This window comes from Mchenga conophoros, linkage group LG6, assembly GCF_057382185.1.
Source record: "Mchenga conophoros isolate Kocher_MC1m ecotype Shallow Benthic linkage group LG6, M_conophoros_male_GT1.1, whole genome shotgun sequence".
Classification (NCBI taxonomy): Eukaryota; Metazoa; Chordata; class Actinopteri; order Cichliformes; family Cichlidae; genus Mchenga; species Mchenga conophoros.
The window spans coordinates 35,448,453-35,470,904 of NC_140531.1; the positions used below are offsets into that span (position 1 = coordinate 35,448,453).

At 38.8% G+C, this 22,452-nt stretch overlaps 2 protein-coding genes across 2 annotated transcripts; both read right to left on the reverse strand.

Annotated features, from left to right (window-relative positions):
* Positions 1-6,378: 6,378 nt before the first annotated feature.
* On the reverse strand, positions 6,379-12,824 carry rps15a (ribosomal protein S15a). The gene is made up of 5 exons (XM_085277756.1): positions 12,788-12,824; positions 11,840-11,977; positions 11,520-11,599; positions 11,106-11,191; positions 6,379-6,512 (listed from the first exon to the last, which is right to left on the reverse strand). Exons 2-5 carry the CDS (start codon positions 11,970-11,972, stop codon positions 6,419-6,421), a joined length of 393 nt encoding a protein of 130 aa, XP_085133882.1. The 5' UTR covers positions 11,973-11,977; positions 12,788-12,824; the 3' UTR covers positions 6,379-6,418.
* A 1,374-nt stretch (positions 12,825-14,198) lies between these two features.
* notum2 (notum pectinacetylesterase 2) lies at positions 14,199-22,143 on the reverse strand. Its single transcript, XM_085277754.1, has 12 exons — positions 21,990-22,143; positions 21,571-21,898; positions 21,404-21,456; positions 20,742-20,837; positions 20,566-20,626; positions 18,747-18,859; positions 18,518-18,620; positions 17,961-18,149; positions 17,762-17,862; positions 16,721-16,868; positions 16,102-16,149; positions 14,199-15,656 (listed from the first exon to the last, which is right to left on the reverse strand). The coding sequence occupies exons 2-12, from the start codon at positions 21,894-21,896 to the stop codon at positions 15,353-15,355; spliced, it is 1,542 nt and encodes a 513-aa protein (XP_085133880.1). The 5' UTR covers positions 21,897-21,898; positions 21,990-22,143; the 3' UTR covers positions 14,199-15,352.
* Positions 22,144-22,452: the final 309 nt, after the last annotated feature.

Sequence of the window (22,452 nt, forward strand, 5' to 3'; positions counted from 1 at the left end):
GAATTTCCTCGTGTCTTTGTAGATACGGCATCAGCCTGAGCTGTGTCGGGTGGTGGAATAAATCACATGGCTGGGAGTAGAAGTGCAATACAGAATATGATCTCATGCAACACCAGTATGGTAATGTGTTTGTGATGGTGCAGGAGACACATTGCCTGAGAATGTGTAACCTTATAAACTGAAATCACTTTAATGTTGTTGTTTACTCTGATGCAAAGGGTATTGTCTGCTTTTGATTTTTGGCCTCTGATTCTAATTTTCTTGTTTTTTCTTTTTCCCCGCTATAAATGCAGATGGAGGATGTTGTTTCATCTTTGCAACACCCTTTTTTATTAGATTTTTAACTGAAACAATCCAACTGAGCTTCGCTGTGTCTTAGAGGAACTCCGATTTAATATGCAGCAGACTTTGCTTCCCACCTTGTGTTTGAATCTCGATCCCAAAAGGTATATATAAAATGTATAAATTCATAAAAGTGTCTTAATTGAGTTTTGCACATCCATTTTTCCTTTCTAATCATCTTTGTTTTTCTCCCTCATTTCACTGTGACCAGCAAAATGATTTATGGCAGCAGAAGACATTGTAAGGCTGAGTAAAAAGAAATTTATCTCTTTTGACTGAATCCACTTTTCATACTTTTAACTGCTATTTCAATATTAATTCTCTTATCTCTGAATCAATCATAATTAGTCTTGCTGCTTGCCAACCAGCTTGGCCTGAATGTAGTATGAGGACCATGACCGGAGGAGGAACGCTCCGCACGAGACATATTTCTACTGCCCCCAAGTGTTCAGGAAGAAAACTGAAAGCACAAAGGAGGCAGAAGCCCAGCTGGTATTAAACACACTGACACCATCTCTGAAAACTGATGCTATAGCAAGCAGCTAATAAGTTTCCAGACTCCAGTGGTTAGTCTCTCATTTTGCTGTGATAATGGATGTGATGTTTGCACAAGAAGCTCTGTGTCCACTGTAAAAGCCTTCGCTCTTGCGAGGAATTTGCAGCAATGAATTGCTGCGCTCGACCTCTATCGCCATTGCACTCGGAAAGAACACTGAGGGACCAGATCATTTCACTTCACAGAAGTCTCATTTCTCGGCCCACGTCGCAGAGAGAATTACTTGAGGCGATGGAGACTTTGTCTACATAATGATAGAGGTTAGCGAGGAGCACAAAAATCAATACGGACAGAACAGCACACAACCCCATTGAACTCCTTGAGAAAAAGCAGGCTGTTAGAATTCTCGCCATTACACTAATGTTATTATTTCACACGTGGGTTTGGTTTCACACAGAGACTGTAGAGCAACATGCTTTGTTTTACGGAAGAGGATTAGGGCCACTGGGGGGAATAAAGTGGGCACGTCTTTTTTTCCCCTTCTTTTCTTGAATTCTGAGATTAAAAGTCAGAATTCTGACTTTTTTCTCAGAATTCTGAAAAAAAAAATTTGATGAAAAAAAAATCAGAATTCTCACTTTAATCTCAGAATTCTGACTTTAATCTCAGAATTCTGAGATTAAAGTCAGAATTCTGACTTTTTTCTCAGATTTTTTTTCCAGTGGCCCTAATCCTCTTCCGTATTGTTTTGATGCCCCGTCCTTTCAGACTTTATGAATGACCCCACCACAGTATACAACCCCTGGTAAAAATGATGGAACGACCACACTTGGATAAATCGCGTGTATGCCACAAAACTATTTTGTTTCGGTACATGTTTTTTTGTTTTGTTTAATAGCACTTCATTAAAAAATACCTCAAACCTCAAATAAAACCATTTTACTTAACGATAGATATTTTCCTCCAGATCAAGTGGAGACAAACATTTTGAAATCATCAACAAAAACATCACAATTAGTACTTTATTGCAGCCTTTATGACAGCCTGGATTATCCCAGGCATGGACTCTATGAATGATAAACAATATTTTCCATCAAGCTGGTTCCAGCTTGTAAATAGCAGCTGACAGATCAGCTTTGCAGAATGGACCATTGTCATGCACATTTTTTCGGTTTCTACCATAAATTTTAATTGGATTGAGCTCTGGACTGCTTTAAAACTCTGCTCTATTAAGAATGCATTAATACCCTGAAAATGACTTCACGATGGCCAAACTCACTTTCTATCAATAGAATCTTAGAGAGTCCAAGACTTCTGGGTAAATTTGTGCATTTAAAGCTAAGGTCCACCTGTCCCTTACCTGATATGCAACCCCATATCATAAATGAGTGAGACAGTATGCTTGTTTCTTTCAGGCAGACATAAAAAAATCCAGTATCATGTTCTTGGCCAATGCAGATTCACGATCCCTCAGTGAAGATCAATTTCATTCAATCATCCACAGTCCACGATCACTGCTCTTTAGTCCACAGGACCTGTTTTGGGGGGTTTTCTTGTTAAGGTGTTAGTGGTGGCTTTCCTTTGGTTTATCTATGTGTAAATCCCTTTCGATTCAGCCCATTTGCTACAGATCTATCACAAACATTGACTCCTGTTTCTTCCCATTTGCGTTTATTGTGCATTTTCCATTTTCCAGTCATTGCTTTGTGTTTTCTGTCCTGGTGATCTGATATGTGATCTACCCCTATGTTTTCTTTTTATAACTTCCTCCTTTGTTTGCCATTTTTCTAAAATTTAAGAAGAGCTGATTAGGAACGACCAAATTCTTTGTAATAACATTTATCACACTTCACTTTACAGTACAGTTGTTTCCTCTCTTGCTGGTGCTTCCTTTCAATCAGATTGGTGCAACAGGTCATTAAGGTCTGTGTTTTACATATTTAGATTTGTGCATGAATTTGTTTTAGAAATGCAGATTACAAGTAAAAAATCTAATGTTAAGTTACTAATATATTTACTTTTATTTATTTTTTCATATCTGTCATTTATTTGTTAGAAAGTTTTAAAAAAATCTAATAAACATTCTGCAAATGCGATAATATTATATAAATAAATATTTAAAAAGTAAATCTTTTTAAAAAAAAATCTCCAAATGAAAATCATCTACAAGAGGCTTAAATTTCAAACAACTCTCACTTTGTCCCGGATTAGCTGCTCTACTGTTTTTAATCCAAAGAGCAGACTAGTGAGCACTGAAATTCACCACAGGAAACTCTGGCAACTGTTGAATTCTGCATCACATCAAAGAGCACTTAAAGATAAGGCGACATCCAAAAGTTGAAGCTGAATCAGAAGCAGGCCTCTTAGCAGTTTAGCAGACTGTAGCACACTGGTGAATCCACCAAGGAGTGTCTCAGAAAGAAATAATGAAATGGCCTAGTTAAGAAAAGAAGCATACATTTTTAATCCCAGGGAAATATTGTGGGGGGATTTCAGATGGCCAGAATCTCCTCTTATGTGCTGAGAAACATCTCTGTGGTGGACACACACACACACACACACACACACACACACACACACACACACACACACACACACACACAAGGACTTGCTTGTGCTAAAGGTGTGCTATGTTAGCCTCCACAGAACAACATTTTTGTGTAATTGAATTTTCCTTATATAGCAGCTTTAAACGCGAGCACTGCATTAATGACTCATTCTGGGTCGTACTTATTTTTCACAGTTGTGACTCAATTTACTCATTTGTACTTTGGTCTAACAGCAGGTAAAATAGTTTCGTTTATGGTAAAGTTTATTTTTTTTAATTTTACACAGTTTCTATAGTAAGAAGTTTGAGGGAAAATCCTCAGTACATAAGCATGTCATCACGCTTTCACAAAAACAATATTTTGTATCTAATACATTCAACAAAGGCTCACAGAGACACAACCTAGTTGCACTTACATTGCCTCTGGCTCTTTCTATCAAAGCAGGCCAAACAGCAGACTTTTTATTACGGTATTAATGTATTCTATTTGTTTAGAGAGCTGCACATCTTCACTTCTCCTCTGCTGCAGTTCTCTAAAGCCTTTGGGGACATCTCAGGGATCCAGCTGACATATGGTGAAGACAGGAGAAACATGTTGGAGGCTGCCAGGATGTGGACCCCAATCCCCAGATGTACAGTGACATATTGTCTTCAAACAGGTGTTTTCTCCCCCAAGCCATTTTCAGTTTGAAAGAGCCCAGGCACTTAATTCTCTTCTTGCTGTTTCAAGGGGTTGCAGCTACTCCTACGGATCATCTGAGGGGCTAAAACGGGTTTATAATTACCATGAAATATTAGTAAATTGCTTAGTTATGTTAAAAATACAGGATGCCATACTCACATTACAACAAACCAGCAAACTGACTCAGCAGAAAGAATCTGGGCTTTGTCATTGACTTTTAAAGACAAATTAATAAACTGCCATAATCTTAACAGCCTGTAGTTGGATTTTACAGCCAGGGGGCTACAAAAAGTAACACATTGTGTGTGTGTGTGTGTGTGTGTGTGTGTGTGTGTGGGGGGGGGGGGGGGGGGGGTGTTATGGGCTAATTGCAGGATTTGGTGAAACCAAGTAATGTAAGAGGGGGTCCTAAAAGTAGCCCCAAGAGATTACTATGTAACGTCTCGATATAGAAATGACCAAGCCTGAACTGGTTATGACCACTTAGCTTTAGTGCATTAATTATAGCACCCGCAATAAACTGGGGTTTATAGGAAAGGGTGTTTAAATAGCACATAACACGTAATTAGAGGTGTTTTCAGTTTATCATCCTTTTTTAAAATTATGCAAATCCCAACAAAGTGTACTGAGTAATAAACAATTTGTGCTAGCAAATATTATTTAAATGTTAACACAAGTTAATTACAATGAAAATGTGCAGATAGTTCTTACAGAGCTTTTCTGAAAGTGAAACCGGTTTTACTTAATTTTGAATTACTTTTATAACTTTCTGGGAAATGATTGTAATTCTTATGGTATTTCATTTTTTATTATTTTTGTAACAAATTTAACTTTATTATCAATTTGCATATTGCAAGTGCATGGCCAATGAAATACAGTAGCTTATACCTGTAGCCAAAAAAAAAGGGAAAAACAGCATTTATTGCTTATTCTTTTAAACGGGTATGCAAATGCCAGAAATCCATAGTGAGCAAGGAATAGGTTTTAAAATTTTTACTAAGTCTGTTCCCAGGGGAGCAAATTTCCCTGAAGCCCTGATGATTTATTCAAGTGCTCTTTTAGAAATTGTTTTAAATGTATTTCTGTATGATTAGAAAGTTGTGTTTAAGCAGAAGACATGGGAGAGGAAGGCATCTGAGGTGGCAAAGCTCTCAGACTGAATTCATAATTGCAACATGACCAGTGTCTTTCATCAGCTCACACTGGATGCTGCCCTGTGGCATAATTGGTTCTGCCTTTGAGTCTGTGTAATATCACATTTTTTGCAAGCCATCCAAACAGTTCAACTTCTTAAGTTATACCTTTCCATCTCATCTTTGCACATTTTGCCTGATGTCCCCAACCTTTAAAACATGGGCCAGCTCAAGTTTGTTTCCCCCCCCCCATTTTACAAGATAGCAGTTAAGTGCTGTGAACCCATGAGGTATTCAGTTTGTGTGCTCTTCGCACACAAGAAGCACTTGAACAGAACTGTTGCATTAGCAGGCCTGTTACCTTGTCTCTTCAGTGTCTTATGCAAGGTCAGCAGCGATACTCAAAGAGGATGGGGACGAGACCAAATACACAAAGGATTCCTAGGAAAAGTCTCAGTGTGTGCAAAGGCAAAAGGAGGGGGGCTGTTTTTCCCCCTTCAAACAAGTTGTTATATCTATAGCAAAGATTCAGCAGCTTCTAATAGCCATTAGAGGGGGGGGGCACATGTACGGCACAGATATATTTGAGGTTTTTCCTGAGCCCAGACTCAATATCTACCCACTGTCAGCGTATAGCTTTATGGATGAAGTCCTCTAGGGTCTGTTCCCAGGTCACAACAAAATCCAATCACTCGTACTTTGTGTAAATGGTTTCTAGTTGTCTCAATAGGCAGCCACATGCTTTCAGGTGATGCCTGCGGGCAGACTGATCAATAGATCATCACTTTCTCAATTCTCAAACCAATTGGAGCTTTGACCGAGGAACAAACTGGTTGAAAAATTACTTTGTCTTGTCTGCACTGCATTTGTAGCAGTTACTGGGTTTCTTTGTGGACTTTCAGGCTTAGCTGTTATCTGAAGCCACTTTACTATACATCTCCAATTTCTGGAGTTGATGTGGTTTGTGTGGTAGTTCAAACCTTTGAACACGATTCATGTTCTTGTTTTGCTCATTGAGCCTACTTTTGTACAATTATGATTAAGTAACATTAATTGTAGTGCCACAGTGACATGTCAAGTTATCAAAGAAATCAAACCATCAACCGCCAACAGCACACACTTCAAGTCCTGGCTCAAACACTTCACTGTACGTAAGAAATCACAGTAGCCTGCCAGCTTTCCTCTGGTTGTTTTTTTTATTTGCAGTTCTTTACATTTTAGAAAAAGAATCCAAGGATTTTGCCTCCTGTGTGTTTTCGTCTGGCCTCTTCATGATCCATGATGCCAGCTGAGGTGGTCAGCACAATGTATCTATGGAAACAAGAGTCAAACAGAGCATTAAAATGTGCAGCACATTTATGACTGCATCTTCCAAAACATTAAGTGAAACTGCTGCCAGCTATGGGAGTGTTTAACAAGAAAAAGTACCAACTTCTATATAGAACTCCCAAAATTACATTATATTTTACCCTTCTGCGCTTTACCTAAACAGAAGCTGCAAAATATTCAAATAAAGCTATTAAAAAATCCCATTGAAATATTAACCCATACTTTAATAGAGAGTCAGTGGCTGATGCAAACTGGGCCCAATATGTCTGCAGGTTACTATGGATTTCATGCTCCAAAAGCAACTGCATTTAACATAGAGCTGGGCGATAGAACGATAACGATATGTATCGCAATATAACTTTTACTCGATAGAGAAATTAAACTATCGCGATAGACTTCACCGCTCTTGTCCTCTTAAAAAAAAAAAAAAAAAAAAAAAAAAAAAAAAAGGTCAGCCAATCCAAATTAAGTAGCGCAGAGCCGAACCAATCACAGCCGCAGCGTCACGTCGCGTGACTTGTTACGTACAGCACAAGTGCCAAGCCGCACGTGTGTTTGTTTGGGAAGCAGCCAGCGGGTAATGGAGCCAGCGCGTAATGGAGGAAATGAGTGTGCCGACTAGAAAAATCAACCGAGCGTGACCGAAGAGAAAACAGATGATGGTTCCAATGCCGGAGAGATTGTCGAACGGAAGAGCCATAGAAGTTCCGTAGTTTGAAGGTATTTCGGCTATTTCAAGTCTGACAAAAAACAGAGTAGCGTGCACTGTAAATTGTGCCGAAAGCAAGTCTGGAAATACAATAAACTGGAGCATGCGTCACACTGTGCGCCACGTTATTGTTTCGGTGAAATGAATTTCTACAATACTGTTACTGTTAATTCTACTCTCTGCAGTGTTTAAATGCTTACATATACACACAGTTACTGTCCGTCCACACATACGACTCGGTTCTGCTTCTATGCCGCAGCTTTGTTTACTTTTTCCCACCGAGGCTTCTAGACTTCTGATTGGCCAACATTTCTGCACGGTTAGGAATCTAGCGCCACCTGCTGCTTTGGCATGTTCATAGCAGCGTTTTCCTTCATTTCTGCCTTTACGTGTGGACGGGATTTTTTTTAAAAACGAAAACGGAAAATCTCCGTTTTCAAAAATACCCGTGTACGTGTGGACGTAGCCTCAGTCTCTGACTGGAAGCGCTAATTCGTCATTCGGCTTTTGTCAGACTAAAGTAACTGTTAAAACTGTTTGAAAAGCTCAGCTATACAACAAGGAGAGATTGAGAATTTCCTTTTAGTTCTCAGTTTATTTGATATTGACAAAAGTTAGTCAGTTTTGTCTGTTCTTCTGTAAAACAAACTAAGATTTATTTTTAGAATTAATATTTTGTTTCTAAGTGGAATTGACAATTTAGTCTGTTTCGTTTGTCCTATTTTGAAACTTAAACGCTTTAGCGGCTGCCTTTTGTGTAGTTTGTAATATTTGCCTTTATTTATCTGAAAAAGTCTCATGTTCCTTAAGTACATCTACCCTGTTGAACTTATTATGGGAAATAAATATTTAAATAAAAACAAGCTGCTGATTATTTCACATTTTACTTGTGAGCAACAGCACATTTAAATCTTACAAATATAGTTATTTGGCTTATATCGTGATAGATATCGTTATCGCCTGAAATGAAAAAAACATATCGTGATATGAAAAAATCTCGTATCGCCCAGCTCTAATTTAACACATCAAAGCTTAACTACAACTGTCACAACAATCTCGATCCTATTCACGCTCATTTTTGGCATTTCCATTCAAAAACAAAAGGATCTCCAAAAACAAAGACCTTTATCTCCCAAATTAAAAGCTTGGGCTCAAATTCAGTGTCCACATACGAAAATATTCTAATCAAAATTTACCAAATATTTCTTTGTAAAAACAAGTTTGAGTCTGCGTATACTTTGCAGTAAAATATGGGACTCTGAAGTGCTGCTGTTAATGTTGCATTTCCAGCAAAGTATAAAAATATTTTGCCTCACAGTTATTACCCATAGTTGTCCCAAAAGCTCTACGAGCACAGGTCTTTAAAAGTTAAACTTTCGTTCACCTCAGAGCTGGTTGAAGTTTGTGAAGTGCTACAGTGTGTTTGCGTTGCTGGAGTTTAGTACTAAAGTCTGCTAAAATTAATCCGTTGTTGAGATTTTATGGTGTAGAAAGAAAATACTTCGTTCTTTCCTAATTAAGTCCAAATGCACCCAAGAGAGCCAACAACAGTACAAACTGTACACCATCCAGGGCACGCACCATGCCCTTTATTTCCAACACCAACCACTCAAACCCTTACAAAGGAGCGGAGTTACATTGGTAAGTATGCAGACAATCGGTGCAGTGTTAATTTGTTCAAACATAGCTGCTGTTTAATTCCTTACTGTCCAATAACAAAGGTGTAAAACACCCACATTCTAATACTGATGTGCTTTTACGATGTGTGCTCTCCTGTCATGCTTGACAGAGCATAATAATCACAAGTTTATTTGCCACATTTATTGACATTGTCGCTAAAAGCAATATACTGTCTGCAAAAGATGTCACAACATCATACATGTACATGGTCAACATACATGTCTGAAGCAGTTAAGTATGCTTGGCTGCTTTAGTGAAGTCTGTGCTCTCGAGTCTGATGCTGATGGAATTTGTCAAAGCAAAACGCTAAATGTAGCCTTAACCTCAGGATAAGGTAACACACTGCATCATGTCTCAATGTATGCTCAATCATCCCGGTAAGTAAATCCCAAAAGGTTGATTCTCCCACTGAAAACGCTACATCCAGATGAACAGATTCAACCTTTTGGGACACTGCATCATATTACCATTAAAAAAAGAAAAAGAAAAAAGCTGTAATTATTAGTTTAGGACATTTAATTCTTTAAATGCAGTCTTTAGAGGAGCTGCTGCCTCATCAGTGGACAGACACCAAAAAAGCCAACTCATTCTCAGTTGCTTGATTAAAAGAAAAAAAGGAAAGAGGAGGAGGGGGAGTGTCACAGGGGTGACACCAAGTTGGCTGAACAGATTTTAGGCCTCAACAGTGATGAGATGTCACTCAAATTGGGGGAGTGTTATCTGCAAAACGTATTAAGGGGCATGTGTGGGAACCAAAATTGTTATAAAAATTCAGCCAAAGTTCTTTTCCAGTCACACGTATGATAACAGCTGCAGCCTCCCTCTCTGTCAGACACAGTAATGCCACAGTGGAGTCAAGGTGGGTAATGTTTAAAAAAAAAAAAAAAAACTATAACTAAAAAGTCTTTATTGCTCTGCTTTCTGAAGCCATTTCTTTGATCTGTACAGTGAAAAAAAATTCTAATTTAAAAGTTGCTGGTAATGCTGTTATGTAGTCGTGAGTTAGGCCTTAGAGATGTTTTTAATGATAAAGCTGGTGTCGCAAGGACAACAGATTTCTGGCCTGCTACCAATACAGGGCGGAGGGTGAGGGCGCAGACAAAGGAGACGACACAGCCAAAAGTACATTTGGATACCCCAGAGAACCACCATGGGGGAGAACAGCTCAACTATCAGCTAAAGCTGAAGGCCAACTGTCATTCGCTACTGAAAGCAACACCGACAAAGTCAGTGACCCTGAGCAATTTGGAATCAAAGGAAACTTAAGGATCCTTTGACACGCTCACCCCCAGGAACCTTGTTTTACTTCATCCAGCTAGATCTTCACAACTAAATCTTTTAGTCATCTTGATTAGAGTGAGACTAAACTGTGAGTGACAGAGTAAAATAAATGTACACAAGTGATTTATAAAACATGGGTAAGGGAAGCAATAATGAATGTAAAAAATAAAGTAGTCATTTCATCCTGTTTTCATAGTACCTGGAGATAAAATTGTAAATAAAATTAAATTACAGCCCTACTGTAAGCACAAACTACATCAAAACCTTTGAGTAAAAAGACAATTAGAGTACTTTATCACACCACCTGCTCAAGAAGCATTAAACAGGTTTTTAATGCTTCTTAAAGCTGTTTTTTTTATGAAGACACTTCAATCAGCTGCATATCTTTAAACTCAGCTACAGGCTGAGACAGCAGCAATGTCCTCTCTGCCCTCTAGATCACAACTGTAACAGATCGTAAAATGATCTTTCAGACAGATCATCCAACCAACAGGGAAACACATTAACAAAGTCACACATCTGTCTGAAAAACTATTAAGAGTGCAATTTAAAATAAATAAAAACATCCACTTGTGGCTGCCTTATACAAAATAAATCTTTGTCCAGTTGCATTGTGCCCAAAACATTTAAAAGCGACAAACGGCGATACTTATGCTACAGTTACTCATAACAAATCGAGACATATGGATCGACACAGTTAACCACCTGAAACACTAACCAACTACACCATTTTGTCAGGCAGGGCCAACAAAGAGAAGGCATCAGAGGAGCAAATGGCACACCTTTCAAACCAGAGCCTCACTCATCATATAGAGACATTTAGGGGCCAAAATACACTTAGAAATGCCTGGTTGCTCATTTCTATTGGTTTTTGCATTCAAAGTGTGATGACAAATAGTTCTCACCCAAACTGTCTTGAGGGCAGCAGGTTGTTCTGCCACTTCTCCAGGTCCTTGAGTTGGAGATCAAAACGTGGACTAATCACGCCACACTGACAAGAGAGAAAGAGTGGTTTAGACTCCATTCACAAAGCATTAAAGCTACAAGCAAGGCTAGACAATGATAAGAGTTAAACCAAGTTTAACATATCGAAATGAAAACAATGGCCACTGACTTATTGGTACATAACTGTAAAGACTGTATAGAAACAGCTTCTCTGTCGCCATTATCACTAGAAGCCCTTTAAGACCCAAGTTAACTTAAATGGCACTAACATAAAATTATATTTCCTTCAGTCGTTCATAGCAAAAGAAACAAAGCATGTGTTTAAAACTATCAAAGAAGTGACATGAATAACAGTGCAGGTTGGTTATATTTACCTTGTTCAGCCTGCCTGTGAGATTGACAACAATTTTTCCGGCTCTGTGGTCATCAATGATCTCAAACTCACCAATATAACCTGCAAGGCACAAATGACAAAGACCATTAAGTTAAACACGTTATTAATGCGCATAATTATTATACACATTAAGTTAAACACATCAGGGTGCTTCTAGAGGTCTCAAATTAAACTGAAGTTATAATTTTACCAACTGTACACACAAACAAAGCAGTCAGCCCTTCAAGATGCTTTACAACTGCATGTGGTGCATAAAGTATCAACTTGGAACGCACACACCTTTAACATAATGACACTCACCGTGCTTCATCATGACGGTTAGGAAGCGCACAATAACCTTGGAGCAGGGCCTGATGAGGACCTGACGTTTCCCACGCTTCTCAGCATTGTTGATGCTTTTGAGAGCATCTGCGAGAACGTTCATGCGCACCATGATGCCTGTGGACACACACACAAAAAAGACTTTTAGCATTAGATCCAAAGGCCTGGACAAGAAGGAAATTAGTGAGTATCATCACCATCGACGCTCTACAGACTACACTAGAACACTGATGGTGAAACGTTACAAAAAAAAACAACTCAGTGAATTTGACAAAAATGCTCTCTACACTACAAAGGAGGACTTAAGTAAAAGAAAGCCTAGTTAGCAAAACCTTGCTAACACGAATCATGCCGACCCTTTTCCTTCCGTCTACAATTATGAGCCTGGCGGCTAATATTTTCCAGAGATGGCAGGTTAAATACTGCTCACACTTTACTCTTGACAAGTAATGCTGTGGCTTCAGTTACACTAAGAGAGGAAAAACGGAGCCTTCCACTGAAGCATGGTCATTCATGAGCACTCAGATTAGCTACTTAGCTTATCCAAATGCAAACGCCACAGTAAGTAGTGCCCTTAGTTCTGCAGTTACAACGGTCAAAATATTATCGACAATATGTACCACATACAGACCTGTACGGACAGCTAAAATGTCTTATTCGTTGGACATTTGAAACTCGCATAACTGGGAGCAAAGCTAACAGCTATCAAGCCATCAAGCCGCCCTGAACGCACCAATTCCCGGGGCCAGGCAGTCCCGCTAACACAGGACAAAAATTATGAATCCGCTTCACTAATGGAAACCATAATCAGCCCAAATCATTACTACCAACTTTGACTTCGAAATGGACTCACTTATGGATTATTTCACAATATGATGCTTTAGATACTTAAAAGATTGAAGGTGACGATGTAAAAACACATCTTACCGGTTCTGCAATATGGCGGAAAGAGGAAGTACGAAAATCTTGCAGTGCATTATGGGAAAAAAGGTCGAGACTTTTTCAAGCCGAGATGGCCCACAGCGCCAAAGCCCAAACTCCCCCAACAATGCCCACGTACCGAAAAATTCATGTTTATTTTGTCCCTGAAAACTGCCAGCGTTTTATAAGAAGTCTGACATTTATAAGTAACTAATATTTTATTTTGTTTGGCAGGTTTGGAAAAATCGTCTTATTTTTTTATAGTTGTGGGCTTAAGTGGGCCACTTTCTTCGACCTCAAACGAAGATGAAATTCAGAAAAATAAATAACTTTACTGTCAAGTGTCCCTAAGCGCTTTGTATAAATGTGAAATTTAAAGCAGTGTCCCCAAGGGACGATGAGTGTACTGCATTAATATCCAGGAGATTAACTATGAGTGCTTTTAAAAGTGAAAATATATGAATATGAAAATATACATGAGTATGTACACAATATTATTATTATTTCCAGTCCTAAACCTGGCTAAGGGCATCCAGCATATAATAAAACATGCAGATCCATCTGATCTGGCCACCCCTTAGGAAATACGAGAGAAGCCAAAATTATATTTTGTTTGTTTGTTTGTTTTGCCCAGGGAAAATATTGAAGTTCAGAATAGATATTGTAAATTGAAGACTTGGAAAGGCAATTAACTCTCAATGTCATGTCTCAGTGAATATGTCTGGTCATGGTTGTATGTTGACAAATTTGTGAATATTCACACTAACTAAAAACAACGCCATTTCCTGTTCTTGTGTTTACTTAGTAAGATTTGTTGACGCCGTTGCAAATAAAATTTCCAATTTCAAGGAACACTTTTTTGGTCATTAGGCAAATAAGACTCTGATTTTTGTTTTTTAAATATTCTCATAAATGAGGACTCAGAGATTATCTTAGCCTGGAATTTGAAGGACAGTACAGCCAGTGTGCTACCTTGGTGGTGAGTAAAGAAAAAAGGGGCATATATTCATGTTAAAAGGGAGTTTTTTCTTCCCACTTTTGTCAAAGCACTTGCTCACAGAGGGTCATCTGATTATTGGTGGTTTCTCTGTATTATTGTAGGTTTTTTACCTTACAATAAATCCTTACAATTTAAAGCTATACAAATAAAACTCAACTGAATTGAATTGAACTGAACTGAATTAAACACCATCATTTATGTCATTATTTCATATTGTTTCTGCTGTTCTCACATTTGCTAACAGTCTCTATGGACTTGGTGCTCCTCATAGAAGGAAACTGTAAAATATACTTTCAACAATTATTGAATCTTCTCAATGTGTATTCTGACTCAGACTCTGTGAAGAGTATAATAAAACAGATTGCAAAGTGCAAACTCTCAGATCCACATCATATTTTTTATTCCACATTTTGACACGTGCAACACCCTTATTGCAGTACCTAAAGGAAATTAAAACATACAGATACAGCATTATCTGTAAATGCAAAAACAGCACAACATTATGAAAAATCATGCTTTAACAACAATGAAGGACTGCAATATTAAGCCCTATGAAATACTAGTTGCATTATGTCTGTGTATGTCACTAGACATAGATTGTCACAACTGTGCAGTGAGTAACTGCAGCGTTTTTTGTTTTTTGTTTTTTTACATTAATAAGTTCACATGTCAAAACTGCGTTTTTTTCCTTGAATAAACTCACAAATTATTGTGGTAGGTCACTGATCACCTTTGTCTGCCCTACACAGAAATATTACAATAACTAATCACATTTCTATTTTGCATGCATAGAAAGTATGTATAGATACTATGTAATATATGTATATATATAAATATATGTATGTCAGCATAGCATCAGAATCTACACACTCAAACTAAGTCACCAAAATCGGTAGTGTCTTTGGAACTAAGTGCACCAAAAATTACTGAGTAAAAGTAAGTGAAACTTTTTGATATGTTTTCTCCAAAAAAGTTGAACATTTAGCTCATTTGTGTATTATTATGTAGTAATCTGATTACTAGAAATTTGACAGATTCTGTATTTTTCAATAATGCATGGTGGAAATCAGTGAATAACTAAAACAGACTGTAGATAAAGAGTATAAAGTTTAACTGCTAAAAGCTGCATGAACACAAAAGCATTTCTATCTTGTTTGAGCAAAATGTTTGTGTCTCCGTCAGCTTTCAGGTACATTCTATTCATTACAACTCTACTACCATGCTCTGATGTTACATGTTCCTGTGGAGTGATCAGGCTGAAAGTGTGTTGTAGGAGGTTATGCACAGCCATCTGCTAAACACTAAGCTTGTTGATCAGTACAGCTGCAACACCTCTTTCCACTGGTGTCCAGTAGAGGGCCCACTAAACCATTCAAACCCAGATGCAGTGACATACCCTCCAGCCAAGTCTCAAAGTGAACAGTCATGTGGAGCATAATGGAATGCTGAGTAGCACAAGACATAGTAACCAGATTTCTACAGCATTTCTATGGTTACGTTAAATTTTCAACACATTTGTTTTCATCTATTAAGCCTCTGGCTAACCTTTCGTGTACCCTAAATTTTCACACTTAGCCACCATTCCTGACCATGCTGACAAGAGAATCTGCATCTCCCTGGGGATCCAGGCCCAGCCTCTGGAGGTCCAGACCCATGGCTACCAGCATCTGGAGCAAGGTAAGCTCCTGCTGGGTGGTCTTATCCACCAAAGTTGGGCAGGTGGGGTTACACTGTGGCCACTGACAGGAATCCACGAGGTGAAAAGGACATCCTTTAGCCGGGGTCCTGTTGTTACGTATTGCTTCCAGACTCCTGTCCCAGCATTGAAGGGCACGTGGCAGAGACGTGCCTCTAACTTGAAAACTTGTCCAGTTACTTTAGGAACAACAAGAAGGAGAAGTTATGAATTAGAAATAAAGAAAGAAAAATGGGAAGGTTGTCAGAGTTAGTAATTAAGGACCAGAAAAGGGCAAATGGCAGGAAACTGTTTTACTTTAAGGTTTGCAACTGCAAGTGTTGCAGCATACAAAGCTACAAAAGACCTTGAACTTTCAGCTCCTGACTTTGATTGCACCCACTTCAGCATAACTAAGTATACTTATACAAGACTGCAATGACCCATCAATGTCCATGTGAACAACTAAATAATCTCTATGTTAAAGTGGTACTGGGAGGCTAGAGAAAGTGTGAAGTGGCATTTGGTGACAATGTGGTTTGATGAACAAGCAAAACAAAAACAGCAGCATGAGCTCACTGGGTAGATATGACTGCTGGGGAGAAAAAACAAGGGTGCCAGGTGAACTTGAATATCCATTCTTACCTTTTGGTAATTAGTGTGTGGGAGAGACAGGACGGAGCAAATACAGCCCTAAAAGACACGCAAAGAGAGAGCATTTGTTAAAATCCATCTTGATTTATTTTTCAACTAGCTATAGTAAGATTTGAATCTAGTCACTGCGTGATGACGACTTTTGACAGGAATGCATAGATGGCACAGAGAACGTCAAGGAACTGTTGGATGTTAACATAGAATTTGATTGTCTGCTGTTTTAAATGGCTGGCAGTTCACTCAACAGTTACAGGCTTTGATATGTAAATGTACAAATGGAAAGTGGATAGTAGCTCACCACCACTGCTCTGCAAGCTCTATTACATTTTGTTAAAGTCACCAATTCTATTTTAAAATATTTTTTTATAATTATAAATTGTAGATTGAATTGATTTCCTGATCTATTAAAACGAATGATTGTATTTGCCACTATCAATGGTCAAGAATATTAAAAGAAAACACTAAAAAGCAGTTCCGTGTTGTCGAAAGGGCTTAATTTCAATTTCAGGAAATGGCTGGAAATCAATGAGTGCTAAACATACAGTTTTTATGTTCTGTTAATGTTAGTAATGTTTAGACGTCAATATATGATAAGTTCTACGGAACTTACGTAACATCTCTCAGGGAGTTTTTGAGCTCCAAGCCCAGGTTCTGTATGTACTGCCACTGCTCCTCAGACATGCTCTGTCCACCTATATAGATGTTTTCCACCCTCAGCTGTTCCTCATCAAACAGCCACTGTACAATAAACACAGGGGCTGTAGGGAAAATAACATTTAGTTGATCAAATCAGTAAATTCCATCAAGTCTATTAGTCACTTCCTGCCAGTTATTAAGCTGTATCCACACACACACACACACACACACACACACACACACACACACACACACACACACACACACACACACACACACACACACACAGATATATACACTCCCCTGGATGAGTAGGGGTCAAACAAAGTCAGGAACTACCTGAAGAGCTACGTAGGGTCTTTTGGATTTATGTTCACCGCCACGTTCGTGATCTTTTTTTTTTTTTCTGTGTGTACAATTTCATAAGATCTGCAGGTTTTTGCGCTGGCCTCAGTTGGTGATTAAATTTGTTATTTAGACCAGTCTCTAAAAAGTTTTTATATTTAACAGCCAAAATGAAAAAATCCACCAGTTAAACATACTGTTACTAGCCACACTGGCCCCCTTTTCAATGATTACAGTGAATACAACTCAGAATGTCATGATCTAAAAGTTTACGCACCAGCGTAGCAGTTAGAGTTTCAAGATTTACATAGAAAATCTCTTTTCTTTAATTTCAGACCCTGATTTGGAGATTTTGACTAAACGTGCTTTTATATGCTTTGCTGATTTAGCAACTTTAAAATTCCATATATGTGACAATAAAGATCTTAAAAGTTTGCATCGAGGGCTGTAATATTCAGAAGGCCTCTAAAAAAATGATGCAGTCCAGATGAACTTACATTGGCTTATCATGTCATCAGCGTGGGAATCAGTCTGTTCACTGATTGAGTGAAGGAAATTCACAGTTCTAATATGTCAGTGCTCATTATTTCTGAACTGCTCAAGTCATGTCATATGGTGTGCATTTAAATTTAAAACATCATCATAAACAAAGACACCAGTCAACACTCACACGTCAAAGTAGAGTATAGTCTATGACCGAAGAAGCACTTCCACTCCTCCCCTCTTTTAAAGAGCTGCCGACATCTGTCAGGAACAACCCCATTCCACAGCCTGAGATAATAATGCACAGTTAATCAATAAAATTCACGAATAATATGATTTCCAAATCCTACATCGGGCATAGGAAGAGATCTAAATATTGTCTTCACCTGAGTCCAATCTTGATAGCATCCTCAGGTGAGCAGGAAACTGTCTCAGGGCAGTTTGGTGATCTTTGCTGCTTGCTCTCCAGAAACCAGCCTGAGTCCACGAGGCCTCGGACCTGAGCTTCTGCACCAAGCTGCTGGAGCTGACTGGCCACCCTCTCAATGTTGAGCAAAACACCTGTTCCACCAGCGCTGCAGGGGAGCCAAGAAAATGAATAAATAGTTTGGCTTTGAGGGTGACATTTTTGTTTAGGATATCAAACTGACAGTGCATGCCAGCTCATAACGGGAAAGTAAACATTTAGCAGGTTTTACATTCAGTTGATCCTGTTTTAGGGCCCGGGGACGTCTCAAGAACCATGCTGCTAACCTGGGAGGAATGTGCACCATTACTGGGCAAGGCCCTTTAATAAACATTATGTCACTGATCACAGTTGACTGTAAACATCTTCATTGTTGACAAGAGGATGCACCCAAAATAGGACTTTAATGGTAGATATGGAGACGGTCCAGATGGTACAGAGACTCTTGTCCATCAGAGCACAATAAAACAAACTCACCTGCTACCAGACAGCATGACAACCTTGGCCTGCTTGATTCCTTTAGGGATGAGATCTTTGATGACCTCACGGATGATTAGGGATCCCATGAAGTTATATTCAGCTGATAGTGAAGACAAGTATGACAAGATTTTTATTCTCTAATTAACTGAACATTTAGAGAATACATGTTTTCTTGTATCCAAAGGAGCTACGGTTACCTTATTGTAAAAGATTTGAGGAAACTTACTTGCATTTGTATTCCTATCTCTGACTTTGTCCCTGCCTTGTCGTGGCCTGGAAGGGGGTGTTGGTGCAGGCCCAGTGCCGCTCCACACATCACTGGAACAGTAAGGGATGAATCTGCCATAAAGAAGACAATCACATTTGTTAGACTAAAGCTGGAGGCCCTGAAGTTGGTTTCTTCCCTCCCCCATAAAAATCACCTCAGGCTGGAGCTGACAACTTCTGTCATATATCAGAAAGTGGCAAATCTCTATTTTGATCACACAGCCTGCATGTTGCTGAATTTCAGAAACGAAACTTTATCATTAAAGATTAAAATTGCTTGCATGGATGAAAGCGGAAAGTTAAAAATATCACCCAAAACACTACACGCATATGCCAGTTCACCACGCAGTATATATCCTGCTGTGCCACCAGACTTTTCAGACGTTTCTTTCCTCAGGCTGTGCGATCACTAAAGTCATCCTCGACATTTCAACATAAAAAACAATCTTCAAAAGAAAGAAAGAAAGGGAAAAGAAAACAAAATAAATTATTTATTCGTCATCAATCGGTGATACAGTTTTGTTGTTGTGCTGCATAATTAAGTAATCTTGTCTGACATAAAAAGGGTCACTGAAAGTGTTGCACGCACAAGGAATTGTGTTTTCAATCCTTTTTAAGTCAAGCATATTACCAGCTGCATTAAGAAGATATGTTTGCTGAATCCCTGATTATGCAACCTTTTTGTTGTTGTTGTTTTTCGATACAATCATTTTAGGAACTGTAACATTAGACACTTTATCCAACGTTTCACACACAAAAAAATCACCTAAAACAGCTTCAGGAAGCGACCTTACAGCTAAAAACAAGTTTTTTTTATAGCATTTCTCAGATTAGTGCACAGAAAAAAATGCACATTTATGTGTTAATTTAAGTTAATTTAATTTAATATAGCTGTTTTCAGTTTTCAGTTTTGGCCTGGATGTTTACAGATATTTGTGAATATTTATTCAGCATATTTTTTCTCAATGTAAGTAATGGTAAATGGCCTGTATTTGTATAGCACTTTACTAGTCCCTAAGGACCCCAAACCGCTTTACACAACCAGTCATCCACCCAGTCACACACACATTCACACACTGGTGATGGCAAGCTACATTGTAGCCACAGCTGCCCTGGGGCGCACTGACAGAGGCGAGGCTGCCGAACACTGATGCCACCGGGCCCTCTGACCACCACCAGTAGGCAACGGGTGAAGTGTCTTGCCCAAGGACACACGATGAACTGGAGAAGTTTTATGACATCCAATAAAAACATCTATAACTTTTCTCCTTTAAAGAATGAGTAAAGAATCCATAGAAAATACACATACTCAGTAGCACTTACACGCAGAAAACCTTAGTTTTAGTCCAATTTTTTTAATTTTCGAAGGTTTTTACAAAGACATTCTTTATAAATGTTACCAATTATATCTTGATTTACTGAATATTCTTCCCTAAAAATCATTTTTCTGTCAAGAGGGTTTCAATATATATAAAGTGACAGAAGATCTTGATGTAAAAACATTTCATTCTGATGTACAAACATGTGTTTATGAAGTGTCTATATAGTAAGATAACACTTCATTTACATATTCAAACATCAAAGTTCAGAAAATTTATAATACAAAAAAATAACAATCTTCATATTTGTAAGTTGAATGTTTAATCCTACTCCCCTGCAGTGTCTCCCATTATGTACACAAATTAATTAATACAACAACTATGGGAACAAAGAAAAAGTTGTCTTTATACACCTTCATTAACCGCAAAAATACAAAGCACATCTATGCAGGTACTTACACAATATTTGTGTTATGCCAGTGTGGGTTGTCCTCAGCTTTAGAAGATAATATTCCACTTCCTGTAAATCCAACAATCGCTCATTAAACAGATGTCCACTTGCCTCACTAGTCAAAGAAAGCAACTCTGTGGAAACGTCTATGAAAGGCATTCTGAAACACTGTCGGCTGACTAACCTCTTTTAGTTTCAGGCCACCCCGATGAGCTCATTAGTCGGGGGATATTTTGGTACCTGTAATCACAGGTCTCTCTGCTGTAGCAGCACCAGCCACCTAAATATAATAGACACTAATATTAGACATTCACATCCAAGATAGGGACACCCTTGTTAGCCCATCACACAGGCCTGTGAGGAATGGTGAAAGCAATGGTTGCACCTGCAGGCTGCTACACTAACATGACCATAGTATGCATTAACTGTATTATTATGGGGTCTTTACCTTACAATATAAAGCAGCTTGAGACAATTGTTGTTGTGATTTGGTGTTATATAAATAAAATTGAAAAAAGATAATAATAACAATAATAATTCACAGTTGAGCAAAAGACTAGAATGATCTCTTTAATTTACAAACTGTCAGCATGCAGATTGCTCATTTTTGCTGATTTGTCACTCAGTAACATGCAGGAAAATGATTTGTGTTCAATATCAGAGTACAAGTAAATTTGGAAGACACTCCCCCGGTGTTAACCTCAATTCAAGTCTGTGACACGCAGCAACCAAAAAAGTTGACAGGACAAGATGACATCCACATTAAGATTCCAATGAGCGGGTGTCACGCTAAAACAAACTGACCTTAGGGGACTAAATTAACCATATGGGGTTTTAAATACTCACCTTCCAGAAATAACAACCATCGGCGGCTTCCTCTGAATTCCTTTAGGTAAAACCTGTAGAACAAATGAATGAGCATGAGGAGAAACAGAAGATAAACCATCTTTGTAAAATCACTGACTCAATCAGGAAACAGACATTAAAGAGCAAAAACAACCAGAACTTCTCACCCAGCTACTGTCCCATCATTACATGTAACTTGTGTGTTTGTGAGGTAGTGCAGCCTCATATCATCTGTCTGTTGTCCAGCTCCACGAGTCCCTGCAGCACCTTCCTGTCTTGATTCGGCTGAGCCTCCGGTGTTTCTGGAGGTGCTTCCAGTTCTTCCAGTGCTTCCTGAAGTAACATCAGCTGCGGAGGCAGACTGGCCAGCATCACCTTGTTGGATCCCACTAGACTTCTTTGTGGACTTTCCAGTAGCTTTAGCATTACGGTTGTTCTGACACCACAGTCCCCCAAGCAAGAGCAAGAAAACAAATGGACCCAGTATCTTCATATCTGAGGCAACATAAAAAATTAGGGACATGCTGATTAATTCATGCAAAACATGAGAAATCTTCAAAAACTTTCCAACTTGCAAATACTTTACCTTTCAAAGAAGAATCAGTTTTGAAGATTGCTGCAATGAACCCCTCACCCCAAGGGTCAGGCAGATAACTGGTTCTGCTGGAGAGAGAGACTGGTGAGACATTCAGTGCACTGTGACAAGGTGCGAGAGGAGGGTCCTAGTCATGAGTAAGTGATGAAGTCTTGACCAGGTTTTGATGAAGGCTGCAAATCAGCGACGACCTTTATAGTGCCACCATATGGATCAGATTTCCTCCCATTTTCTCTTGCAGCTCCTCTCAGGCCCTGAGATCATCTGGTGACGACACACCGCAAGGGGAGGTACTGGATGGTTAGTGGTGAGGAGAAAAGATAACACACGCATCTCTTCAACATATTTCAATTCTTTGCACACACCCACCTTCAAGCACTTTCCCAGCTGACCGTACCTCATGCACAAGTTCTTTTTACCCCTAACCTCCTTCTTCTCCCCCCTCCATCCGCTG